The following is a 26,110-nucleotide window of genomic DNA, read 5'->3' on the forward strand; positions in this document are numbered from 1 at the left end:
GAACTTGCGCTGGAAACGCAGACGATATGGAAACACTTAACCTCATATAAAACTGCCAAAATTATGCTTAGGGCTTGCGAAACGAATTTAGAAAAAACTACAAAATTTGTTGGAATCAACTACTGGCTATGACAGAGGAAGGTCTCAGGATGCCTTGTTAGCCTCTGCGTTAAGTTTATTCCTTAGTTCTATGTGCTTCAGACCAGATCGTGATTGTCATAAACTCACTTCTTCTGTTGTTGTCGTTAACAGGCAGCTTTCGTCAGCTTATGTAAATGAAGAGCTCGGTTTGCCGCTCTCATGAGGGGGCACATCGATGAGCCTAATTACTAAGTTTACAGATACGCGCAGCATCCTTTCCACCTGCCGCATAATAGAGAGGTTTTGAGGGCTTGTGTGGAGTACTTCGAGTTTTCCTCGATTGATCCTATGCCTTAATGCTTTATAACTTTCCGACATTGTAGGTCTTGAACATTGTACTCGTAGTTCAAAACTTTTATGGGTTTTTTTTTCAACCAAACTGCCATTAGAGAGTCTCAGTAAGAACAAGTTCTTACCCATTTGATATTTCTGAAACAGAGAAACTTCCGTTTTCTTTTTGATTGCCGCTATATGCATTTAACCGTTTTTGACAAAGCTCATTCGTCATTTCTTTTTGGTGCAAATCGACGCCAGTTGGGTACACCTAGTGAAGCCCAGTCCGTCTTAACCTGATTTTTCCAATACGAAAAGGGCCTTCCACTTCCTCTGCTGCCACCAGCAGGTACCGCATCGAATATTTTCAGAGTTGGAGCGTTTGCGTATTTCAGACGACATGACCCAGGTCCTCAGAGCCTCTGGATCTTTTATTCACTGCAATAATTTTATGTCACCGTTAAGCTCACGCAGCTCATTGTTCTGTCGTCTGCGATATTCGCCGTCCCTAACTTGCGAAGATCGGAAAATATTACGCAGAATATTTCTCCCGAACACATCAAGAGATTCTTCATGGGATGCTTGGATCGTCCAAGCACTTACGCTTACGAACATAATGAGAGATTTATAAAGTTTGGGGCTTATTCGAAGCGAGAAGACTTTGCCTACTTGGTAAAGAGGAAACATCTGGACATATTTCTTGACTCTTAGACCTTTAGTGTCTGTAACGTTTGTCAAACATAGGCTATGGAAAACGAAGACATTAGGCTGCCGCCAGGGCTCTAAGAAGCACCGGCACATCTCCGTTTTAGATGCTGGTTTGTGCTTTTAGGTGCCCTGCATGTGGACGCAGGAGTCCTTCAAACAAAATTAGATGACACCAAACCTTCAGAAGTCGGATATTCTTGAAGTAGCTGGCTTATTTTAGCTGGGTGCCCTGCATAGAGACACTGCAGCCCCTTTCAGAAGTCTGATATTTTTGAAGTAGCTGAGGCCTGCCATTGGACGTCTTTAATGTATTAATGTGATTATTTTACAGAACTGAGCGCACGGTAGAAATGCTGATACAGAAACCCCCAAAAATCCCAGAACAGCAGCAATAACAAAAATTACTTCGTATTCAATTTTAGCGTGTTGCTAACCCCCTTTTTTAAAGTCTTTCAAAAAATGGTAGCACAGAGAAAAAGGTGGAAAAACGTAGCTAAGAATGCGAGAAATTGCAGCACAAAAGTCATTGCAAAAGCGATAAGCGAATGAAATAAAAATATATGGAAGAATTGCTGATGATATGCGCGAAGTAGTCTTTGGGGCAAAAAGCATGTTAAGTGTGGGCGTCCTTCAAGTAGCAGCGCTAAGAGGGCAATGAAAATGAAAATGCAATAAGTGTGGATGGACAACAAAATGAAGAGGAAGCTAACACAAGAAAATAAAATCCAAAAACTAGATAGAAACAAAAACACAAAAAATACGGAGACAAAAGGATGCAGATAGGCTGAACGGTAGGGGCGCGCAGAAGAATTCATTAAAAATGCATTAAAACCATTAAAAAATTGTTGCACATTAACGCCGCGGTGGACATAGTTGCATGCCTGGCAGAGGAGGTGTAAAAAGTTAGAAGAGAAAAAGAGGGTAAAAAGAGGGTTTGCTCACTGCAAACACATATTTATGCAGACAGTTGTAAGGATATGCAGCAAAGTGCTGGCAAGACACAAAATGCGAGGAATAAAGTGGCAATTAAGCAGCAGCTTGGCAATGGAAAAAAGGATATGCATACATATAAAAAAAAAAAACAAAGAAAACAAAGTATATGCTAATGACTGAGCGGAGAGTATGTGCGAGTGAGACGAGAAAATTTAATAACGCCGTAACGCCATCGGATATGCAACAAAGTTGCTGCAACGCCATCAACTAAGTAAATGAGTGATGGGTTGGACGGAAGACTTAAGCTAACGAAAAAATTATGTGATATTTTAACGTGGCATAAGAAAAAAATTTAATGCTATAAAAGAGAAAGCAAAAACTTTCGCTACTAATGAAAATCGACAGCAAATGAGGCTAAGAAAAGAAAACGGTTAAAGTAGACCAACAAACAGAAAAGTGTGGCAGCAAGAAGTGGCAAGGACATGATCGTATAACGGTGGAAAATAAGTCGGTATAGACCAAAAGGATATTTGTGGGTGAAACTCAAAATTGTGTGAAAAAATTGAGAAATGCAGCGGGCGAATGGGGAAAGTAAAAAACAAAAACAAATATTGGAGACCCGTACAGTAGTGTAAAAAAAAGGTGTGAAGAAAAAAAAAGCGGCATATGGTATTAAGTTTGCAAGTGTTTTGAGTGGAGGAATCCGAATAGGTTGATGAGTATCATGAAAAGAATTCAAAAGAAGTGTCCGAGATTGGACCGTTAACCAACGCTCAGCAAATTTGGAAGAATCAGCTGATTGGCTAACGTCACCGGGGTTATTACAGTGATTTCGTCTTCTTCTTAATTGGCGCGATAACTGCTTACGCGATCTTGGCTGAGTTTAACAAAGCGCCAATCGTTTCTTTCTTGTGCTAGTATTAGCCGGTTGGGCACACCAAGTGAAGCCAAGTCCTTCTTCACCTGATCTTTCCAACGTAGAGGAGACTTTCCTCTCCCTCTGATACCGCCAGCTGGTATTGCATCGAATACTTTCAGACCCGCTAATCGTTCCATTGCCTGCGATATTCGCCGCCGCCAATGTCCAAAGGTCCAAAAATCTTCCGTAGAAACTTTGTCTCAAAAACTCCGAAGGACGCTTCATCGGATATTGTCATCGTCCACGCCTCTCAGCTATACGTTACATCGTTGTGTTTACGAAAAACCGAGATTGTGTCCGTAATAGACAAAAAAAAAAAAATCAACAGGGTCCCCTCCCACCTTGCTTCGTTGTCGTCTGAACAACGTCTTATTGGGCGAGTGTGAGAATGGTGTGGAAATGAGCGGGTAGAACTCGGCTGTCGGGTACCCAGTGACGTGGTTTTGTTTTTCACCATAGTAGATTGGCCAGACCTGGTAATTAATCATCCGTGGATAAGCATAAAACCGTAAACTGGGCATTCGTTTCTTTGCAAGACTCTGTACCACTCCTTTTATTGAGTGTTAAGCCAAGCTCCTCCTCGAATTTGTGGTCTGCTTCGTGGATTTGATCCACAAACGGAGGTACATACCTCCATTGGGTAGGGTAGTAAACTGTAGGTAAGTACCTCCGTTTGTGGATCAACTTCCCGACGCAGACCACAAATGGAGATACTTATAGTTCGCGGAAAGAGATGCTCTGAGGAAGCAGATTGGCGACATCACGCCGACCAACATAATCAGCAAAATGCTCGAGCGCGGGGACAGCTGGAATGCAGTAAAGAGATACATCCAAAACGTACGGCGGAAAAACGATAGACTTCGACACAGTACAACAAAGCGATGCCGCACAGATAGAAATATAGGAAGAAAGCTGGCTATAAATACGATGGACCCAGACGTAGGTGAATAGAATTGGTTCTTTAAGGATGGCGTTCTGGGCTCTGCAGAAGTAATGCAGAGAGTAGTCCCGGGAAGGGTGTCTCATCAGATGTAGAGGAGTAATTGTTTTAGTGGCCACATCATTCGGTGCAGTAGACGATGTTCGCTGTAGGTTAGGTTAGGTTGAAGCGGTTGCCATGTGGGACACACTTAGGCTCATAGCCCATTGTGATGCCGCATGGGGAGTTTTCTCTATTTCCCCTAAAACCAGTGTGCCTTTCAAAAACTTTAAAATGTCTCCTATTTCTGCAGAACTGAGATCTTCCAATTCGTAAAAAAATCGGCTGTCTAGAATAGTAAATCTCCGTCTGGATAGAGCAGGACAATGGCACAGAAGGTGCAAGACTGTCTGTTCCTCTTCCTCATCCAGACAACTTCTACAGAAGCATGTGCTTGCATACCAACCCTTTGCGTGTGCCTACCTATTAGGCAGTGCCTCGTTGTGACTGAAATCAGTGTGCTAAGACTGGCTAGGAGAGATTCTGTGCAGGACACAGCATTGAGAGTCGGCCACAGTTGACGGGCGATTTTGCTGGCGGCTTCATTACATCATTCGTTTACATCTATCGTTTGCTTTCCTTACTATTGCTGCAAGGATGAGTAGCTTACATGTTTGTAAGGGTATGTCGATGTCATTGTCTATGAACTCATCGATCAATTTGGTGCCGAGTGTCGCTAGTTCATCGGCTCTGCAGTTACCCTCAATGTCGCGATGGCCAGGAACTCATATTATCCTTAAGCGACATGGCTCAGTCATCTCGTTAAGAGATGTAAGTGCGAAGGCACTTTTAGCCCTACCTCATTCGCCAAAAAAAAACACATCGGCTCATTTAACTTTTTAAAACTTAGTCTTTAAAAAAAAAAATTTTTTTTAATTTTTAAAAATTTTAAGAATTTTTTTTTCATTGAAAATATTTGCTTTAAAAAAATTTCAGGCAGCTCTATTCACGTTTGAAAATAAACACTTTATTATAAAAAAGTTTAAATTCACACCCCAAAATACTTTTAACTGCCATAAAAAAACTAATTAGTAGGAGAATACATACTTACAAATGTATGTATGCAGGTATGCGAAAAGGTCGGTATGTCTAAAGGTAATTGAAATTTGTTGCAGTTCTAAAACAATATGTACTAAGTGCAGATATCCACGTACACATACATATGCATGGGTGCCCGCCTGTAAATTATTCTGTGTATCGCACTGTGCATCTCCCATCTACCAGCGCTCGGCCAGAGATAATGAAATTGTGCGTATTCAGCTACAGCAGTGAAGCGATCTCACCTTAACAGCCGTCAACCGAACGTACAGTAAGCTCATTTACACACACATACGCGCATTTAACACGCTTGCTAAGGCATCTGTGTTTCATGCAAATTAGTAGCCGCACAGAACAAAGTGGAAAGCAAAAACAAAAAAGGGGCATCAAAACTAAAGTTGAGTAGCAGACGACGGGTAATGAGCAACAGCAGAAGAAGAGACAGCAGCCATGCAGTGGAGTGTTAGTTTAATGCAAAATGAAAGTAGTGCAACACATAAGAGCCTGATGTGGTCAGTACGCGCAGGCATTGAGCACAGCTGCACAGGTGCATAGCATAAGTAGCGAGGCGCTTGTAACCGCAAAAGGTTTAGGCCGTGCTTTTGGCGCGAAATTTGTATTTTTTATGTCTGCTGCCTCTAAACAGCATACTTCTTCTATGAATTGTTTTCTTCATCGCAGAAAATAAAGTACCTAATTTGTAGTTGTTTGCCAATGGACAGCTGGTATGCCATTCAGAATGTTAAGATCGAACTCTCAACTTACAATTTAACAGCTGATTGTTCACGCACATGCCCGTACCCGGCTATGGTGTCTGGCGGAACAAAAATTCTATACAACAAAAAAAAAAACCTCGCGGCAGTAGTTGGTTAGCTCAAAGGCCATCGCGGTTTGAATTTAAATAATTTGCATACGTAAAATTTTATAGATACTCGTACGCGTTAAAATAAGCTTGGCGTGGCATATAGCGTAAATATAAGCGCTTTTATAGGTAATTAAGTTTTTTTCTGTTTGTAATATTAAAAATAAAAATATGTCTAAGTTCGCACTCAAATGCGATATCCCTGGCTTGCTAAAGAAGGATCTACTGCGTTAAGTGGTGTGGCCACTAAAACAATCCCTCCTCTCCTTCTGGGGAGACATCCTTGCCGGACCTACTCTCTGCATTACTTCAAGAGGGCCCAGAATGGTATTCTTAAAGAAGCAATTCTATTCACCCACATCTGGGTCTATCGTATTTGTAGCCAGCTTTCATGCTATAGGCTCGTCTTCTTATGTCTCCATCTGTGCGGCTTCGCGTTCTTGCACTGCGTTGTCCGCATTACGTTCTCGATGTATGTCTTTACAGCTTTCCAGCTGTCCTCGCTTTCCAGCATTTTGCTAGTTATGTTGCTCGGCGCAATATCGCCGATCTGCTTCCTCAGAGCACCTCTTTCCGAGAGCTATCTGTCACAACTAAAAAACGTGTTTTCAGTGTCATCGCTCGGTGCTTCGCAGTATATGCACTTGGAATTGTTTACCTTGCCCATGCGGTATAGGTATTTCCGGGAGTATCCGAGACCCGAGAGGAACTAAGTTAAGAAGTAGTTGACTTCCCCGAAGTCCCTTTGGACTCGTTTGTATATTGAAGGAATAAGTTTCACCGTAGATCTGCCACTCGGTTCAGTTTCCCATCGGCTTTGCCACCGCAGCTCGGTTTGACGACTCCGTTCTGTGATGCTAGTGATGACGTGCTTCCTCTGGGAGTCCCATGCATCCATTCTTTCCCCAGCCATGACGGGATGCATATCTCCCCACAGATCACAAAGACTGCAGTGCGAGAGACAGTGCGGTAGGCTGGGGCAACTCTGTGTGCCTTGGTTCGTTGCACAGCCTCCAGTGCTTTGATCTTGGCTTTGAAGTTTAGCACAATTCCCCATACTTCGCTGCCGTACAGGGGAATTGAGTTTGTAGCCGCCATGATAAGCCTTATTTTGCTTTCTATGGGCCCACGGATGTTTGCCATTAATTGGCTTAGCGTTTCCGTGACGTTCGCTGCTTTGGTAGCTGCATGCTGTATCTGGGCCCAGACTGCGTAAGCTTGCAGTCAAGTTGAATACCTCGGTATTTCACTACTTTTTAGGTCACTAGAGATGTGTCGCGCAATTGCATGCTGACCTTCAGTGGCATATGAGTCGTGTCATCAGGATGACTTTGGCCTTATGTTTGGCGAGTTCTGGGCCGTGGTCCTCAATCCATACTTGCGGCATTATCATAACTTGGTTCAGCTTCTTTCTAGCGTCCTCAGTGTCACAAGCTGGTATGAGCGCCGCTATATCGTCCGCGTATCCTACTAGATATGTATATTCTGGCATTTTTAAACTCAAGATTTCATCGTAGCTCAGATTCTAGAGATCGGGGACGAGAATAGATCCTTCAGTTGCGCCAGACTTTACGACTTTATTTCCTGGTCATCTGGTGAATCGTGCAGCACTTCACGCTCACTCAGGTAGCTCTAGAGAGTCCTTAGCAGGTATACAGGTATTCAAAACCTTTCTCGTAGAGCCTTTATAATGTCTATCCATCGTAGGCTGTTAAAGGCGTTTCATACATCAAGCGTTGCCGGGACGGTGATGCGGTCCGGGTAGTGGCGTCTGCCTTGAGCGCTGCTTACCACCTCCTCTATTGCGGCAAGGGTGAATTTCACGCGTCGAAAACCGTATTGCCATGCTGATAATCCTCCTGTACTCTCAACAGACTCTGCAAGCCTGCGCTGTATGAGTTTCTCAAGCAATTTGCCGGTGCTGTCCAGCATGCAAAGCGGACGCCAAGCTGACGGTTGTGCTGGGTCACCCTTACCCGTACTGATCAGCAGCAGTTTTTGGATTTCCCACAGCTTAGGGAATATGATTTGAACAACGCACGCATTGTAAATCTGAAGCATCACGTTTGGTCGGCTTTCAGCCGCAAGTTTGAGAGGGTCAGTTTCATGTAGGGATGCCACCTGGGCCTGGAGCTTTGTTCCTTTTCAGACTTATTGCTGCTGTTTTAATCTCTTTCCCATTGAAGGATGTGCAGGGGTGAGACTGACTCTATTTTATGAGGCTGTACAGTCCGATAAACCTACTTGCTTTTCTCACATTTCTGCCACACATTTTCCGAGCTCCTCTGCTATTATTTTGCCTCGGCCTGTCACGTGAGTTTTCTACGCTTTAATTAAATTTCTGTGTTCTTTGTTGCTGACTTTCTTCTACCTCTTGTGAAGCTGGCTAATCACCCAATGTTGTCGTTATCGATAATTTGACATTTTGTGGAATAAACAGGATAATTTGCTTTTCACATTTGCCGAGATTGGACACATTTTTTCTAGCTGAAAATTTGTCTTTTGCCGCTGCTAATTTCTAAGATTTTTTGTGTACTTTTGTTAGAGAAGCTTTTGGTTTTATTTCTTCTTATTTTGTTTTATCTGCTTTACACTCAACTCAATTTTGCTCCAAGCACTACAGGTGGCTCAAGCGTCCAATCGCCAGTTAGAAGCTGAAAGGGGAGTCATCAAAGTGTTTAGTGCTGGCAGAAGTTATCATACTTTTAATGGTTTCACGGATGCTTTAAGAAGAAGACGAAAAAGAAAAAGAAGACGCAAAAGAGTAAAATAAAAAGAAGAACCAGTCACGATTTAGTACATATAAACATTCGATAAAGTGTTCAGAGAAAATGCGTCATTAAATATTAAACGCGTGCCCCATTAAAGTGCATTAGCTGAGTCGAGTGCAAGCGCAACAACAATACAATAACAAAATGAAATAAAAAAATAAAAAGAAGTCAAGCAGCATTTTGGTACAAATAACAAACATAAAATTCCGATTTCAAATCAGTTTGTCCCACTTCCAATTTTAGGTTGTCAACGTGGTCGTATTTTTATTGCTGTTGTTGCTTTTGAAATATTTTAAATCTTCGATTGCGTCCTTGACAGTTTGAATGGCAAAAGTTTGCTCATAAAAATCATATACATTAGAAAGCTAGGTGAAAATAGCAGCACTAAAAATAAAGTGAGGAAAAAATGGGACGGGTGACCATAGAAAATTAAATTTAGAATACTAAGCTAAAACTATATTTGCTGTAGGATTTGGAGCCTTGCTCTCATCTCTCTCATAGCAGATTTTTCGGAAAATTTTTGGGAATTTTTGTGAATCAAGCAGAGGTCAGCAAATTTGAAAGTGGAATTATTTTTGTGAGTGCAAAATAACTAAAATTGTGTGGGTCATATAAGAAAAAACCAACACAACTGCTGTCGCTGTCGAACAACGATTGCTTGGAAGCGCTTTCAAAGAAGTGTGATGAGCTTTAGAAAAGAAGTGGTGAAAGCACTGCCCGTAGGACTAAGCTTTGCTGAACCCTTCTCTAACGGCTGCTTAGAAATATTTTGAGTCATAAATTGGCATTCCCCATCTAGGTAGGAAAGTCAAATGGTAGAGGCACCAGTCTGGCTCTCCCCAAGTTGTACTAAAGCAGCGTTTTGATATCATTTTGAGACCTCCTATGCGCAGATATCTACAGCCATGCAGAGCTGCTGATGTAATGCAGAAAGTTGATGGGATCTACGTTGGAGCACTGTACCAGGCTGTTGAAGAAAGGAGCACCCAGTGACCTTATTCAGATAGCTGCGAAACACAAGCATTTACAGCTTTGTTCCGTGCATGCCCTTAGTCCAATGACCGGTACACATCTAAGAGTGTGGAAATTAATGCCATGGAGCTCCCAACACTTTCAGCGTCCTGAGTCTATTGTATTGGGGTCAAAGGGTTTTCGAAATAAAAGGCGAAGAAATGGAGCTCCATCTGATCTGCGCCTTTCTGAGAAATAAGTTGTGCTATTCCCCTTTAATAACAATCAAAGGGATGGTCGTTGACTGGGTAGAAGGTCTCTAAAACCAATTCAGTCCACTCCTTCCTGGCGAGCTCATCAGCAATTTCATATCCCTCTATGTTCCTCTGTCCCAGATTAAAGAAATGTAACCTGCGAATCTAAAAGATTTGATTTTCTCCTCACAGGAGTTGACTAGTTTGGATCTGCACCATGGCATCGTCAGTGCCTTGATCGCAGCTTGACTATTGGGAAAAATGTTAAAACTCCCTCGCTCCCACATTCCCTAAGCATTCGACATGCTTGCAGGTAGGCAAAGACTGAAAGAAACTAATAGCAATGCCTGAAAGAAACTAATAGCATTCGGCAATTTTAAAGAAATAGATAAATTGGCTGATTTAGAGAAAATCACTGCGCCAACTCTCGATTTTGGAATTGTCAGTGAAGGCAGAGGTACCAGCTTCGGTATAGATCCCCCCCTCGCTCCAATCCTACTTACTTTGAAATATTGTCCTATCACGACCTTCAAACTCCAGTTTGCGGATAGAGAGATCTGTATGAAGCTCAGCTTTAGCTGCCTAAAAATACAACCACATCTCTTGAGAGATTGCCTCCAGAGGCCAACCTCCTTTAACTTGACTACACTTTGAGCAACGATGGAAATAACGTAAAAGTCGGTGGGAAGTAATTACAAAATGACAAATGACGGGGCAGCTCCTTAACAAATGACGGGCGGTACCTTAAAAACGAAAACAATAAAGCCGCTAAAGCCGGATTATCCCTTTGCAGGACATGACCGGATGAGAGCATGCGTAGCGACTGCAACCTGAGTATGCTTTGCCCAATGCATAAGAAGGATGAGCTTGCAACCTTTTTCAAGCTATCGCGAGATAAGGCTGCTTAACATCGCATACAAAGCCCTGGCGGGTATATTGTGTCAGGCCTGATAAGCCCACCATAGACCAGATCTTCACAATACGCCAAATCCTGGAGTAAACTCTCAAAAAACAACTCAATATACATCATATCTTTGTCGATTACAAAGCCGCCTTGGCTGGCACGAACAGAATCTACGCCGCTATGTCTGAGTTTGGGCCCTACCATAAGCGCCGTGAGTATTGCAAATTCAACACCAGGCGAGGTTCCAAACAAGATGATTATCTATCTTGTGACTTTTTCAACCTTCGAACGGGTTCTATCTTCCGCAAGGGTACCTGCTGCTAGTTTATGCCGATGCCATCGATATTAGCGCCGAAACCTACCGAACTGTATGCTCGGTATACTCCAGCTTAAGAAGAGTGGCGAGCAATATGGATCTTACAGTAAATGAGCGCAAAAAAAGTACCTGATGTCAATGCATAAGGAGTTTTCGTGTCTTAGAAAATGTGTGAGTGCTGAGAAGCTGTGAGGGACTTTATCTAAGGTGGGACCCTCATTAACATCAGGAATGACGTCAGCCTGGAGATCAAACGGAGAACCAAACTGACACTTTGCAAAACGCTGATCACTTGCGTTCTGATAGATGGCGCAGAAACATATCAACAGCAGAAGAGAAAGTTTTGGAAGCCTTCAGCAGAAAAATTCTACGCAAGATCATTGGCCGCCTCCGCATTAACGAGGAGTACCGCGTACGGTGAAACAGCGAGCTCTATGAGCTATGGGTAGCAAAAAAGGAAGAAGAGGAAGACCACATATCTGTTAAAAGGACTAAATGCAGTAGGACTTGCCATCGCTCGAAATTTCCAACTGGCACCAACGAGCACAGGACAGAAACAGTTGGCGCGCTACTTGGGATTCGGCCAAAGCCAATACGCGGTTGTAGAGCCACAAGAAATATAGGGATACCGAGATCCCAGAAACCTTATTTACTACTATTTTGCTTACAGTTTAACGTAATAGCAGGGTCAATATCGATACACGGTGCGATCTGGATCCCGAGATCCCGGAATGTCATGATTTCAGCATTGACCTTCCTATTTACTACTCTTCCGCATATACTTTACTTTAATGGCATGGCCAAAATTGACACACGGTTCGATCTGGATCACGAGATCTCGGAGTCCCATGATTTCGGGATTGACATCCTTATTTACTAATATTTTGCTTACACTTTACCTTAATGGCAGGGCTGCGTAGTGTAGGTAGGTAGGTATAGTGGTTGTCGGTTGACACACCTAGGCCTGCTGTAGGCCCATTGTGATACCACCAGGGCTGTCCCCTCTCCTCACTCTACATTGTCCTCATTGAACCAACCTGTGGCTTTAATATATTTAACAAGACTTGTTATTTTTACATTGGCTACTTCTGCCAAGTTATTCAGGGAACTTTTTCCTAAAATATTGAACCTTCTTCCATCCAGAGCCATGCACCCGCATAGAAAGTGTTCTATAGTCTCTTCTTCTTCAATATCGTTACAGCTTCTACAATAGTCGTTATAGGGCGCTCCCAGCCTACTGGCATGTCTGCCAATCAGACAATGCCCTGTTAGGACCCCGAGTAGATTTCTCATATTTTTCCTGTTTAGTTTTAACAGTCGGTTTGTGCGGCCCATGTTCCATTCCGGCCACGTCATTTTACTAGTTCTACAGGTCAAGGTCTGAGACCACAGCCTGTTGGCAGCACTGATAGTGTGTTTATCTATAAGCATCTTACAAGTTGCTAAGGGTATAGGAATGTCCGCTTTGTCTGGTTGGATCGGTAACGTGGTCCCCAATCTCGCTAATTCATCTGCTTTGCAGTTGCCTTCTATGTCTCTATGACCCGGCACCCAGAGCAGGTTTATTGCAAAGTACTGTGATAGTTCTGTCAAAACGTCGATACATTCTTTTACTGTCTTCGAGTTAATATTGGGCGATTTTAAAGCTTTCAGGGCTGATTGGCTATCTGAAAATATGTTTATATCCCTTGTGGTGAGGACACTTTTATTTAGGGTTAGCAGGCTCTCCCTGATAGCCAAAATTTCAGCTTGAAATACACTGCAGTGATCCGGTAACCGGAATGAGGTGTTGGCATACATTCCTTCAGAATAAATGCCTCCGCCTACTTGATAATTTAGCTTGGAGCCGTCTGTATAGATGCTGATTCCGCTTTTATTGTCCATTACCCCATTGTCCCAATCTTCCCTCGTTGGGAAAGTTATGGTAAAGGATGTGTTTAAGTGCAACTCTACTGAGCTACAAAGGTCTGTCGCTTGATGTAGGAAGGGATATTCGTCTAGTATTCTAGCGTGACCCCTTCTGTTAGTGGCTAAGTTAGAAGATTCTCTTAGCCTAAGTGCCGATTTCGCCGCCAGCTGCTTGCTGTAGGCCTCAATCGGTAATAAATGCAGCATGACATTCATCGCTGCCGTGGGTGTAGTCTTTAGTGCCCCGCTTATGCAGAGACTAGCACCTCTTTGAATACTTTCTAGGCGTTTTACAGTTGTTCTTTTCTCGAGTATTGGCCACCAGACCAATGCACCGTATGTCATGATAGGCCGTACCACTGCTGTATATAGCCAGTGTACTATTTTTGGGGTTAGGCCCCATTTTGCCCCCACAATTCTTTTGCATGTATAGAGTGCTGTGGCTGCTTTTTTTTACTCTATCATTAATCGTTTGTTTCCACGAGAGCTTCCTATCTAATACCAGTCCTAGGTAGCTCGCCTCTTCCCCAATTGATAGTGTGATACCCTCAAGAGTAGGGGGGTTTAGGACAGGTAACCTGTATTTCCTGGTGAACATGATTAGTTCTGTTTTGCTGGGATTTACCCCAAGACCACTCGATGCAGCCCACCGGCTTACATCGTTCAAAGCATTTTGCATTATATTGCAGAGGGTATCTGGGAATTTCCCTCTTATTAATATTGCAACATCGTCTGCGTAGGCCACTACGTGTATTCTCCTTTCCTCTAGATTCTTCAACAATTTATTCATTGCCAGAATCCACAGCAGAGGAGAGAGTACACCGCCCTGAGGGGTGCCCCTCCTGACGGATCTGCGTATCGTCGAGGGGCCCAACGTCGAAATTACTAACCTGCCTAGTAGCAACTGTTTAGTAAATTTCACAAGGCCCTCGGCGACACCCAAGTCAGTCATTGCGCTTGTTATGGCCTCCGGTAGGATGTTGTTGAAAGCGACTTCTATGTCTAGGAAGGCTACCAGAGAATACTCTTTGTCCTCTATTGATTTCTCTATCTCTGAAACTAGTGAATTTAATGCTGTCTCTGTGGATCTACCTTTACAGTAAGCGTGTTGTGATCTCGCCAGTAGCGACGGGGTCAAGTTTTCCCTTATAAAGGCGTCTATTAATCGCTCTAGCGTCTTTAATAGGAATGAGGAAAGGCTAATAGGTCTGAAGTCTTTAGGCTTTGTATGCGAGCTCCTACCAGCCTTTGGTATGAAAACTACTGTGACTTCCCTCCATCTTAGGGGGACGTAGTTTAGTCGTAATGCTGCTCTGAATATGGTTATCAGCCATTGCATAATGTTGTCCAATGTTTGTTGTAGTTGCGCAGGGATTATCCCGTCTGGTCCCGGTGTTTTATATGGATGGAAATTTCCTACAGCCCAAGTTATCTTGGCTTCTGTGACAATGTTGGGGATGTCGGTACCTAGTACCGCATCCGAAGTTGGAATATTGGCGGTTATCGCTTCCTCTAAGTTACCTGGGAAGTGGGTATTTAGTAATAGTTCTAATGATTCTTCGCTGGATTCTGTCCAGCTGGAGTCTGGCTTCTGAAGATACCCTATGGGTTGAGCAGACTTGGTTAGGATTTTCCTCAGTCGAGATGCCTCCACCGTAGTCTCGATCTCCTCACAAAAAGTTCTCCATGAAGACCTTTTTGCCTTTCTTATTTCTTTCTTATATATTTTTAATTTGTCATAGTATAGGTCCCATTCACATTCGCTTTGGGAGAGTTTGGCTCTATTGAATTGTTTCCTGCAATTCTTTTGTAGCTTTTTCAGTTCGGGTGTCCACCAGGGTGGCTTATTCTTCCCTCTATACCTGGCTGCCGGACAAGCCTTATGCAGGGCTTGGTTGCAGCAATTAGTCAGTCTATTGACCATATTGTCTAATGCCTCTATGCTAGAGGGGTTAAGGGGGGGATCCATGGGCAAACGTTCTGCTAGTTCTTGGGAATATCTTAGCCAGTTTGTTTTCCTATGGTTCCTAAATTTTAGTGCTTTAGGATGAATGACCTCTTCTTGGAGCGTGCATTCTATATATCTGTGATCAGAGAATGAATGTGCATTAAGTACCCTCTAATTCACTATTCTATCTATAATTGAGTCTGAGACTAACGTAATGTCAAGAACTTCCCGACGATTTCGTACAATAAAGGTAGGCTCATTACCGCGATTGCAGAGCAATAATTTGGTACTCATAATAAAATTAAAGAGTGACTCACCTCGCTCGTTAATATCTGAACTACCCCAGGTAGTGTGATGGGCGTTTGCGTCGCCTCCCATGAGTAATATCTTGCCGCAGGCTTCACTGTCCAGTATTAGCTCTTTTAACAGCTGCGATGGGACTGGATCCCCGTGTGCCATATAGAAGGACGATAGCCGGTACTTGTTACCATCTGTCTCCCAGCTTATCATAGTTGTGTCTTTATTGCTATATTTATAAATCATAAATGTGGTTAGTTCTGTTTTTGCCATAATACAAGACCTTGATTTACCTTCACAGTCTGCTGTATACAGCTTATATTTCGGTGTCCTCAACCCGCAGATGCGCCCTCCATTGATCCATGGCTCCTGAATGAGGACAAAATCAGGGTTGTCTGCTGCCATGCGATCAATTAGGGCTTGTGATGCTAGCTTACTGTGATGTAAATTTATTTGTAGAAGACGCATGGTTAACACTCTCTGAATCTTCCTGTGAGTCGCTCAAGAGCTCTTTTTCTGAGTATGTTGTACTCAAACCAGCTGTAAGCTTAGTTGTCGTACTTGTACTCATTTTCTTGAGTCTAGCTGTGAGCTCAGACCCTGACGAGCAGTATCCTTCTATGTCGATGCTTTCGACATCGCTTGAGGACTCCATAGGATCTTCCTCAGCGTCATTGGCCTCAATTTCTGAGGCCAATTGGTCAATGGCATCAGCATCTGTTTAATAGGTTCTGACCTTAACCTTGCCAAAACCGTAGTTTATCATACCTTCGCTTTTCGCCAAAGGTTCTAGAGAATCGTTTGTTAGTAACAGCATTACTTGCGTTGTGGCACGTTTCGTCACCACACCGTCTACTGTTATGGTACTGTCAAAGACCTTGACAAATTTCCAGCTCCCCGTAGGAAGGCCTGGGTTGCATGCACTTATTATCTGCATGACTTGCTGTGGGTCAGAGGGCGTAGGGACCCAAACTCGTGCCCTCGGTCGAGACGGGATGTCTTTTTTGTCTACTACCACGAACTTCGCTCCAGGGTAGACTTCCCCGATCTTCGCTATTGCAGTCTTGTATAGCTCCACCGATCTTTCGTCGTCGCAGGCTATAATTTTAATCTGGCCTTGGTACCAGCCAGCGTCAGTGCATGATGGGGGCGGACCTGGATTGTTTAATAGCACTTCCAGCGTTACGTTGGTCAGAGCGGCCTGCACCCATTTCCATTGGGCTCTGGGAATTCTTCCTTCGGGATCACCCTCATCCAGGACACCAATGATGATGCGATTGCGGGCCACTTCCGCAAACGTTTTATTAGGCGCTATGCCTCGATTTTTCGGTCTTTTCGCTGACGGTTTAACCTCTTCAGTAGACCTCTGTCTTTTGGTGGCAGCTGACGATGTGGTTGGCCTTTCGAGGGTGAAGTTAGGAAGAACCTTCTTCGCCCACTCTATCGACTCCCTTACCTCCTTCGTCAGCTCCTCCGTTGTTGGTGGAGATTCGTGCAGCCTTTTGAGTATCCTGGCGGCATTACGCCTCTCCAGGTACCCTGCTTTAGTTGGATCAGTGATCCTTACTGTCGGCCATTTTCCGGCAGGAGCACTGGCCTCGGTGCTACCTGTGGCAGTCTCTTCACCAGCTCTCCGCATAGCCACAGGACGTCGACTAATTGGTCTAGTTCCGATAACCACCGCAGGAGGTGCCGATGTACTGGGGCTAGGCTTAACCTCAGTCCCAGTGTCAGCGCTTGCCGCCGGTCCACTCTGACTAAGTTTGACTACAGTCATCGTGGTGGCAGATTGAGAGCTCGTTTTGAACGCGTAGTGTAAGTAGATACATAAAATATTAGAAAGTATGCGGTACATATATTTCGGTCAATCCCACTTAGGAAGTAAGAGCGCAAGAATATTCCATCATATTATGGAAAAATACATTCGCCACTCTCACCCTTAACCATCTAAGCCAAAATTATTCCATAGCCTAATACAGCGCTTTAAAAGGCAATTAAATAAAATTACCAACTAATTAAGTTAATATATACTTTACGTCCTACACTTGAATTATTCATTACTGGCCCTTCGCCCAAGCATTCCCAGGCATAAAATAGCCTACTTAGGCACATCAAAATGCGAATAGTTGGCATTCATTCGTCGAAAGAAAGTTTACGCCTTTAGATAAAATATGCGCCTAAATTAAATATAATATGTATGTACATATTTCCAACTGTTTACGCAGCTCATTAATAATTCGAAAGGATACAAGACGGCACATTCAATGAATAAACTATTCTCTTACACACAAACTAGATTATAAATCCATAAAGCAAAGTCAACAGCAAAGCCAGTTTATCACCTCATTTCGGTGTCGAAGCCATAGTAATGGCTAAAGCCATATAATTTTATGTGAGCGACTAACACAAACACACATAGGCGCACACACACGAGTGACCAATGTGATGTGCCCATCGTCCAGCTGGCGCTATTGTGAGGTTTATCAGCAAGTTACGAGTTCCGTTTATGGGCCACAACTAGAAATAAAAGTGAAATTTATGAGCAACTCAAATCATATGAAATGTGTTGCAAGAAGATAGGCAGTTAGGCGAATCCCAGTTTGAAGAATAACAAATTTATTATGCTCTACTGTGCGGGTGTGTGTGTGAATGCAAAATGTGTAAATGATGAAAGTTTTCACATTTACTATTACAAGTACTTTTGTGGCTCGTTAGATGTCATTGGGCTAAGCTCGTAAGTAGGAGTTCTTGAAGGTATTGAAATCATTTATATTGGCTTGTTGCTCCTAAAAGTAGTTTATTTACGCAAAGCTCGTTATGCAAAACTTTTATCTGGCCACTTATAACTCAACACATTTGGAATTTTCGCTAAAAATATCAATACAAGAACTAAGTTTATTGATTTATTAACACTTTTCCCACTTTGGTGTATTTCTTAGGGCACCTCTTTTTGACTCACGTGCGTTCCTTGCGTAGCTTCGCTCGTTAGCAGCCGAAATTTGCTTCTGCTTTTCATTGAATATTTGCTTAATTATGCGTAAAGTATTGAAAACGTAAATCAATAACAATTTTATGCTCGCACAAACATGCTGAAAAGTGCTCAAATGGCAGCGCACACCACAGCACTCCTTTTCTTTACCTTTCGCTTTATGCTCAACTACGCGAAGCCATGGCTTTTATTTTCCTCCTTAGCTAATTTTAAGTTACTCTTTCCCACTCCTCACCAAATTTGTTTTTATACTGTTTGTTTTGGGGTTTTTGCAAATTTGTGTTGCTATCTTTCCTTCTATGGTCCCCCGTAACTGGCAGACTATAAATTTATGCTTCGATGAGCGTTAACTGTTTGCTAATTTTAAAATATCTGGTAACACGAAGCTATGGGAAGTTGGTTTGACTAACCGAATTCAGATCAGCGCACGAAGGTGAAATGAAATTTTCTTAAAATAGCCGAATGATAATTTAAAGTTGAAGAAGGTAAAAATAGAGTCAAACGAATAACTTAAATTTTAGCAAAGTTGCTGCTTTAAAAATGTAAGTTGCTTAGCGTTAAAAAGGCAATTTGAGCCCTGTGTACTCGAAACTGCACAGGGAATGCATAACTTCACTTTTGATAGCACCCGAATTCTTTGGCACAAGGCTCATCTGGGTACTGGGTCATAGCGAAATTGTGGGAGGAGGGTCCTAGCGACATCTGAGTTGGTTCTAGCGACTACGAGGAGGACGAGTTGGCCACAAAAGGGATCTGTGCGCTAGTTTTCCCTCGAAAGAAAAAGATTGAGGTCCCCTTAACCATCTGTGGTCAGCTCCTGGCAAATGAGCTTGGCGTCAACTCAGCGAGCGCTGGCCAAGTACACAAACTTATATGATCGCGAAATCCTTTTGGCCACGTGCGGATCGGAGGCGTTCGAATGCTCTTCTAAAACCGACAAAATCAGGTTTCGAATTTTGTGGGTGTCCTCACAAGAAAACGTACGCGAGGTATGCACGCCGTGAGATTTGGGATTACTTTAAGTCCAAAATCTTTTTGCGTCAGCTGTATGGAGGATGAAGTTGAATCATCATCCCTAGCTGCTCCGTTCTTGCGGGGCTTAGATGTAGGCACCTTGGTTCTCACATCTTTGCTAGGCCTGCTGATATAGCAGGCCTTCACATTGAAAATGTGATGAACTTCATCAGCAGCATAAAGCGGTTAATACAACCGGTACTCAACCAACGTTCGAAATCCAGAATCACTAGCATCAAATATGTGTTTGCGAGAGAGCGCTCAGAGTGTCGAGAAATAACGAGCACTGCTCTAGAACATCGGAACTACAAGTATTGTTAACAGACAGGCTGATGATGAACCTCGTTGAATACAAATATGTAAGCATGAAAGTTCGTGAGAAGAACTGATGAAGTAGGCATCAAAGATTTAGAATTCAAGCTCGCGTTAATGGCTAAGCCTATTACATTATATTGAGATTAAGACTAGAAGCTTTTCCAACCATTTCAACAAAAAATTCTCTGTGAAAATCCTCCCAACCCCCAAGCAATTCCAGTTGGCTTACTTTCTGACAACTACTAGCTAAGAAATGATCGCCGTTTCATTGAAAAGCTCTTGCTCGCTTTTTCTCGAGTAACTCGTTTCTGCCGGAAGTATGCTACAGCGCTCGAGAGCCTCAAATTTATAGCAGATAAGAAGAAGGTTCATGAGACCGCAGCACACGCTTCGATTCCAGGTTGTCTCCATATGAAATGAGTTTCAATGTTAAGAACACTAAAATTCATAGCTAAAGTGAATTCTATCTCATGAGCAAGCCATAATCAACCCTTCTGTGTTCTCATTTAGCTAGTTTCACTATGTCTGAATCTGGGCTTCGGTGATTAAGGGATACAAAATGCTAGTGGAAAGGAGATTTATGACTTGAATAAACGTAAACCACCCCTTCTGTGTCTGATCTAGCCGGGGTAACTCTTTCTGAAAACCGCACTAGAATAGGGCCGTGATTTGAGCACAGTGTTAAGAGCAGTAGTTATAATAAATTAGTAGCGATTAGAACCAGTTGAAGTTGATGGCTCAGAAGAGTATCTCCTGCCACCGCAGAGTGGATCATCATCATAAATTTCTAGAGTTCCAGAGTGAAATATAGGGCCATAGGGAGTGGATATGGAACCTGTAAAAACCACTAGAAATCACTCATATTACCAATACGGCCAGGTTTTAAGTCATACAAATTGTCAATCAGAGCTTAAAAGTGAACCTTCGTAAGTTAGGCGGGTAGGTGAAATAGTTGAAGTCCGGCATTTCCCACGTGGCACTAAAGCGCCACTTTGATATCATTTTGAGGCCTCCAATGGGCAGATAGCTACAGCCAACCAGATCTGTTCATATAATAGAGAAGGTTGATGGGATTTAGGTTGGAGCACTGCCCAATGGTGGCGAAGAAAGGAGCACCCCTTGGCCTTGATTGTTTAGCTGCCAAACCCGGATATTTATAGAAAAAGTGCTCAACATTCTCCTTCGTCTTATCTGTTTCTGCAATGGAGATTCAGTGGTAAACTTAGTTTATCTGCATATAAGCTGATTATACAATAACCGGCAAAAACAGCTACGAATTTGGAAATCGAAAGGCGTGGAGCTCCCAGCGCTTTCGGCGTCCCAACATATCGTCAGTGACTTCATCGTAGTTTGACTATTTGGAAAAATATTAATATCACCTTCGCTCCCACGTTTCCTAAGCATTTTGCATGTCTGTAGGAAAAGACTTCTGCCTGAACGAAACTAACAGCATTCGGCAATTTTAAGGGAACAGATAAATGGGCTGATTTAGAAAAAACCCTGCTTCGATTCGCGATTCCATTTTGGAGTCGTCTGTGAATACAGAGGTACCAGCTTGGGTACAGATTCCCCCCTCGCTCCAATCCTACCTACTTCGAAAGATTGCCCTGTCACGACCCTCAAACTCCAGTTTGCGTATACTGAGATCTGTATAAAGTTTTGAGAAACGCCGTGTTAACTGCCAAAAAAATTCAACTATGTCCCTTCATAAATTTTTTCCACAGGCCAACCTACCCTAATTTGATTGCCCTTTAGTTATATTATATCCTTCCGAAGAGCTTCCCACCAAACCAGGCATCCGTATGTTAAAAGTGGGCGAACCACTACGTTGCACATTCAGAGAACGGACCAGTGGCTTGAGTTTCCATTTCTTGCCGAACATAGATTTGCATGAGTAGAAAGCTAGGCTGGCTTCCTTTACCCGCTCACAAGCTAACTGTTGTAAGAACGCAGAAAGTTAAATATTATTGTAATCTGATAAGAAGAGCAGTGAAAAGGATAATCCTATAAAATTTGACATGGTGAAAGGTTCACGTGTAGCTCGAAGTTAAATGTACTTTTCTATTATGAGGAATCAGCCTGAAACCGACTTCTGTGCTCGGAAAACTCAAGTCAGTGGCTGAGAGGGAGTTTATTTAAAAAAAAGTTGCATTAGCCTTTTTAACCAACTTCAGCACATTTAAAAATGTGCAAATTTGCTAGTCGTTGCCTTCAAATTTCACACCTCTACCTTGTGTTGAGGGTAAAAGATTTTCAACTGAACAGAGCTGAGCTATCGTAGCTAAAGTACATACGGATTCGTACTCCGTAGAATGAATTCGTAGCTTCAAAGAATATTTGATTATCTTTATTCCAAGCAAAGTGTCCAGCTCAATATTTATGCCGAATTTTAACATGTACTACAACACTGGAGCTGCAACGTGACTTTCCTTCGGATGTTTTATTACTTAGAGTAAACCAATTATTTGCGTACCTCCTTCGCCGATGACCATTACACGCCCAAACTATTGCAGTTATTGAACAAATACTCCCTGCGGGGTTTATTAGTGCAAAGTATTAAATGCTGCCAAGAATACCGATTTGTATTATTGTAAAAAGATTAAACGACTATACGCCCTGGCAATTCGTAGCGGAAATACAAGCATATGCAGCTCCGAGCAGTGGCGCCACTTTGAAGGTATGAGGTTGGGGGCTTTTGTGTCCAAAGCATGACTACTTGACTAGCAGTGTAAGGGCTGAAATTGAATAGGATTCGAAATGTATAGAAAAGTAAATTATAAGATAGCTTATCTTTGTTATGAAGATTTCTAGCCATTTTAGGGGATTTGGAATCGTTGAAGGTTGAGCGTACTGTGAAAGTGTGGAAAAATAAATATTTTCGAAATGAATTGGAGAGAGCTGTATGCCATTCGAATTTTAAGCATATGAGTAAAAAATATTCACAAAAAAAAAATCAATGTAACAAAAAATTTGCCACAAAAGCTCCTTCTAGGAGGCAACGAAAACTACACTTTTGATTGCTTCATCACCACAACGCCGTCGGCGGCTTTGCTGTCGTTGCTTGTCGGCATACAAAAATCAAAATCGAATTGACAAACAAAATCTGAGGTAGCAATTGGGCAAGCGAAGAAGGGCGAGAAGGGGAGGGAGAGGCAAAGGAGTGAGCCGGAAAGAAAGATTGTGAAATCTAATTCCCCAAAGTGACATAAAATCCTTTTTTCCTGCCACAAAGACTGCATACACACACACTGATAACCCAAGCGATACACTCGCAAGCCGACATACTTGAACGTGTGGCAATTTGAAAGCACCAGTTGTTGGTAAAGAGAGGAAAGGGCACTGGCAGTGGAGCTGCTTCCATACAAAAGGATTGCACGAGTGATACGTGCGCGCCGAAATGAATTGAGTAGCAGCAGCAGTAGGCGGCAGGCGGCAGGCTGTTAGGCAGTTAGGCAGTTTGCCGAGTCAGCACACTTGACCAGTTGGTCAGTTAGCCACATGGTTGGCAGCGAAGCGCAAGCAACAATAGCAAAAATAATGCATTGAAGAGAAATTGTAAGGCCATTATAGGCAGCCTACACCATTTTCTGGCAGAGTAAAACAGAACACAAAACAAAAAGAAAAAACGAAAAACCATGCGATTTAGGAAATTAATACAAAAAAGTAGTAAAGAGAGCAAAAGAGCCAAGCCTACTTGTTGTTGTTGTTATGTGTGTGTAAGACTTTCCACAAACACATATGCAAATACGAACACATACGCACACATGCGCCATACAAAGGCCAAGGCAAAAAGCCGTAAAAATTCAAGTTTACAATGCGGTAACTTAAAATGACCAGCAGAAGTGGCTAGTCACATCCATATGCACTCATACAGGCACAATAACACGCATGTGTGTGTGTGTGCTTTTGCTTGGCTTGCATGTCCGCCTGCTGCATACACAAACAAGTGATCAAATGAATGAAGCGCATAGGTTAGCGGCGTTGGAGTGCGGAGGCTTTTAGGCTGTTGATTGCTTGGATCCTAGTTGATTGGGACCCAAGTGAATTGGCTGAGGTTGACTGGACAAGTGCACGTAAAATAATCATAACAAAAAAAAAGTAGAAGAAAAATAAAAATAAAAACTCAACACAGGCGACAAAGTGTGTTACGGGCAGAGAATGGACATAATGGACGCACTCGGTCCCTCACTCACTCACTTACCCACTCACTTACTTACTCACTCACTCACTCACTTACTCACTCACTTACTTACGTACTCACTCCCTCAGAGTCTCACCTTTTGCATGTTGATATGACACTAAATAGACTGACCGACTGACTTCCTTGGCGAGCGCACAACTTGACTTTCTCTTGTGTGACCAACTGGACAATTGACCTACTAGCTTGTAAGCAGTTTACTGCAGAGCCGGATGAGTTAATTGGGTTTGGTTTTTTAGTAGGAAAATTATACTTTTAGAAAGCAAAAATACAAAATAATTTTTGGGGCAGAAGAGACATTGTTTGGGGATATTTCTTTAGCAATGTGCCATATTTTATATGGGTTATTTTTGAAGATACTATAGGCATTAATATTGGACACAGAAATATTGAACGAGAGCAATATAATGAATTGTTTTTTAGGATGAAAATGAAACTTCTTCTTAAAAAAAATAATGAAATAAAGAAAAAAATTAAAATATTAAAAATAAAATGAAATGAAATAAATTAATATTGAAAAAGAGAATTAAACAAACAATATAAATGCAAAATAAAATTGCACAAAAAATGTGCAAATAAAAAAAAATATTTTAAATTATAATAAAATACACAATAATACAAAATTAACGAAATAAAATAAAAAAAATGAAAAAAAATATATAAAAAGATTAAAAAGAAAGAAAAAATGATTTAAATTTAAATTATAATAAAATAAAAATAATAAACAAAAAAATTATGAAATAAAATACAAGAACTAAAATATGAAAAAATTAAATCAAAAATATAAAACTAATTAAAATTTAAATTATACAATAATAAAATAAAATAATAATAAAATAAAATAAAAAAAAAAATTAAATATAAGAAAATAAAGTGAAATAAATAGAATTTTATAAAACATTAAAAATAAAACAACGAGTTAAATTTAAATTTAAACTATAATAAAAAAATAGGAATAAAAATTAATAAAAAATAATGAAAAAAATGAAAAAAACTAAAATATTAGAAAATTAAATGAAATAAATAAAATTACATAAAAAAACTACTTGTTTGGTTGGTTGGTTTAAGGGTGACCCCGCATCGGAGTGCCACATAGATCGCAAGTTGGGTCCGTTGTGTTGCCCTAGAGCTCATTGATTTAAATGATTTCCCCACCTAACCGTGATTTTTATTGTAGATTTTGGTCAAAGATATTAATTCGTTTCGAAAATTTGATTAGAGATTCGATTTTCAGGTCCGAGAGTCCTGAAAGATTGTCAATTGTTGGAGAGCCTAGAAGAGCTTCTGGCTAGACCGGGACAACTGCACAGCAAATGTCTGCTCGATACTTCCTCATCTTCGTCCTCGCAGTATCTGCACAGGTCGTTTTGAGGAACCCCGAGCCGACGTGCGTGAGTGCCCAGATTTGTCTGGTCGTAACGCAAGTAGTTTCCACTCGCCACCTCCGATCAGCAATGCTGTGAAATTCTCGATCAATGAGCAATTTACATGTTGAGAGCGGAATGTGGATTGTGGGTAAGTTACTAACATTTGATTGCGCAGCTCCAGCTCTTGCGAGCTCATTAGCTTTGCAGTTACCTTTGAATCCACTGTGACCCGGTATCCAGATAACTTGGACAGAATTCTGAACACTTATCTCGTTAAGAGATAAGAGACAGGATCGAACCACATCTGAGTGGGTATAAGAGGAGCTGAGTGCTCGAGCGGCCGCTTGACTGTCACTGAAAAAGCGGATATCCCCAATTGATATTCTCTTTTCTAAGATAGTTTTCGCAGCATACCAGATAGCGCATACTTCCACTTGGAAAACGCCACAGTAGTCGGGTAATCTAAATGATAGATTGATGTGAGGGGAATTGGAAAAGATCCTAAATCCCACTTTACCGTCTTGTTTTGAACCATCTGTATATATAATCAGAGGGCCATCGATTTCGGTAAGATTTGCCTTCCATTCTTCCCTAGTTGGGAGTGAACAGGAGAATAGCAAGGTTGGTTGTGGAAGACTGCTTTCGCTGCAATCGTTTTGCCAGCCAGATCGATAAGGAACAAGTGAAGCAACGTATTTAGAGCCTTAGTATGTGTTGTACTTAAGCATCCTGTTATCAGGAGGCAGGCTGTTCTTTGGACTCGATCAATTGTGGCCACTCTACACCGTTTTTCGAGTGCTACTTAAATTTAAATTAATAAATTTAAAATAAATTAAAAGTAAAGTAAATATAAATAGTAATCAAAAAATAATAATTATTAAAGGAAGTACAAAAATTAAAATATAAAAAACTAAAATTAAATTAAATTAAATTAAATAAAAAAAGTTAAAAAAAAATAAATATGAAATTACATAAAAAAATCAAAAAGTAAAAAACGTGTTTACAAAATAATTTATTAAAAAACA

At 41.7% G+C, this 26,110-nt stretch overlaps 1 protein-coding gene and 1 pseudogene across 1 annotated transcript in view; both read right to left on the reverse strand.

Moving 5' to 3' along the window:
* The window catches only part of LOC128857699 (uncharacterized), a 50,733-nt gene extending 35,258 nt beyond the window's left edge, over window positions 1-15,475 (reverse strand). The window contains exon 1 of the mRNA XM_054093444.1: window positions 15,223-15,475. Within this exon, the coding sequence (XP_053949419.1) occupies window positions 15,223-15,475 (253 nt within the window). The remainder of the gene's footprint in view (window positions 1-15,222) is intronic.
* Window positions 15,476-15,544: 69 nt separating this feature from the next.
* On the reverse strand, window positions 15,545-16,979 carry LOC128857700 (uncharacterized; annotated as a pseudogene).
* Between the last annotated feature and the right edge of the window lie 9,131 nt (window positions 16,980-26,110).

Source organism: Anastrepha ludens, chromosome 3, assembly GCF_028408465.1.
Source record: "Anastrepha ludens isolate Willacy chromosome 3, idAnaLude1.1, whole genome shotgun sequence".
NCBI lineage: Eukaryota > Metazoa > Arthropoda > Insecta > Diptera > Tephritidae > Anastrepha > Anastrepha ludens.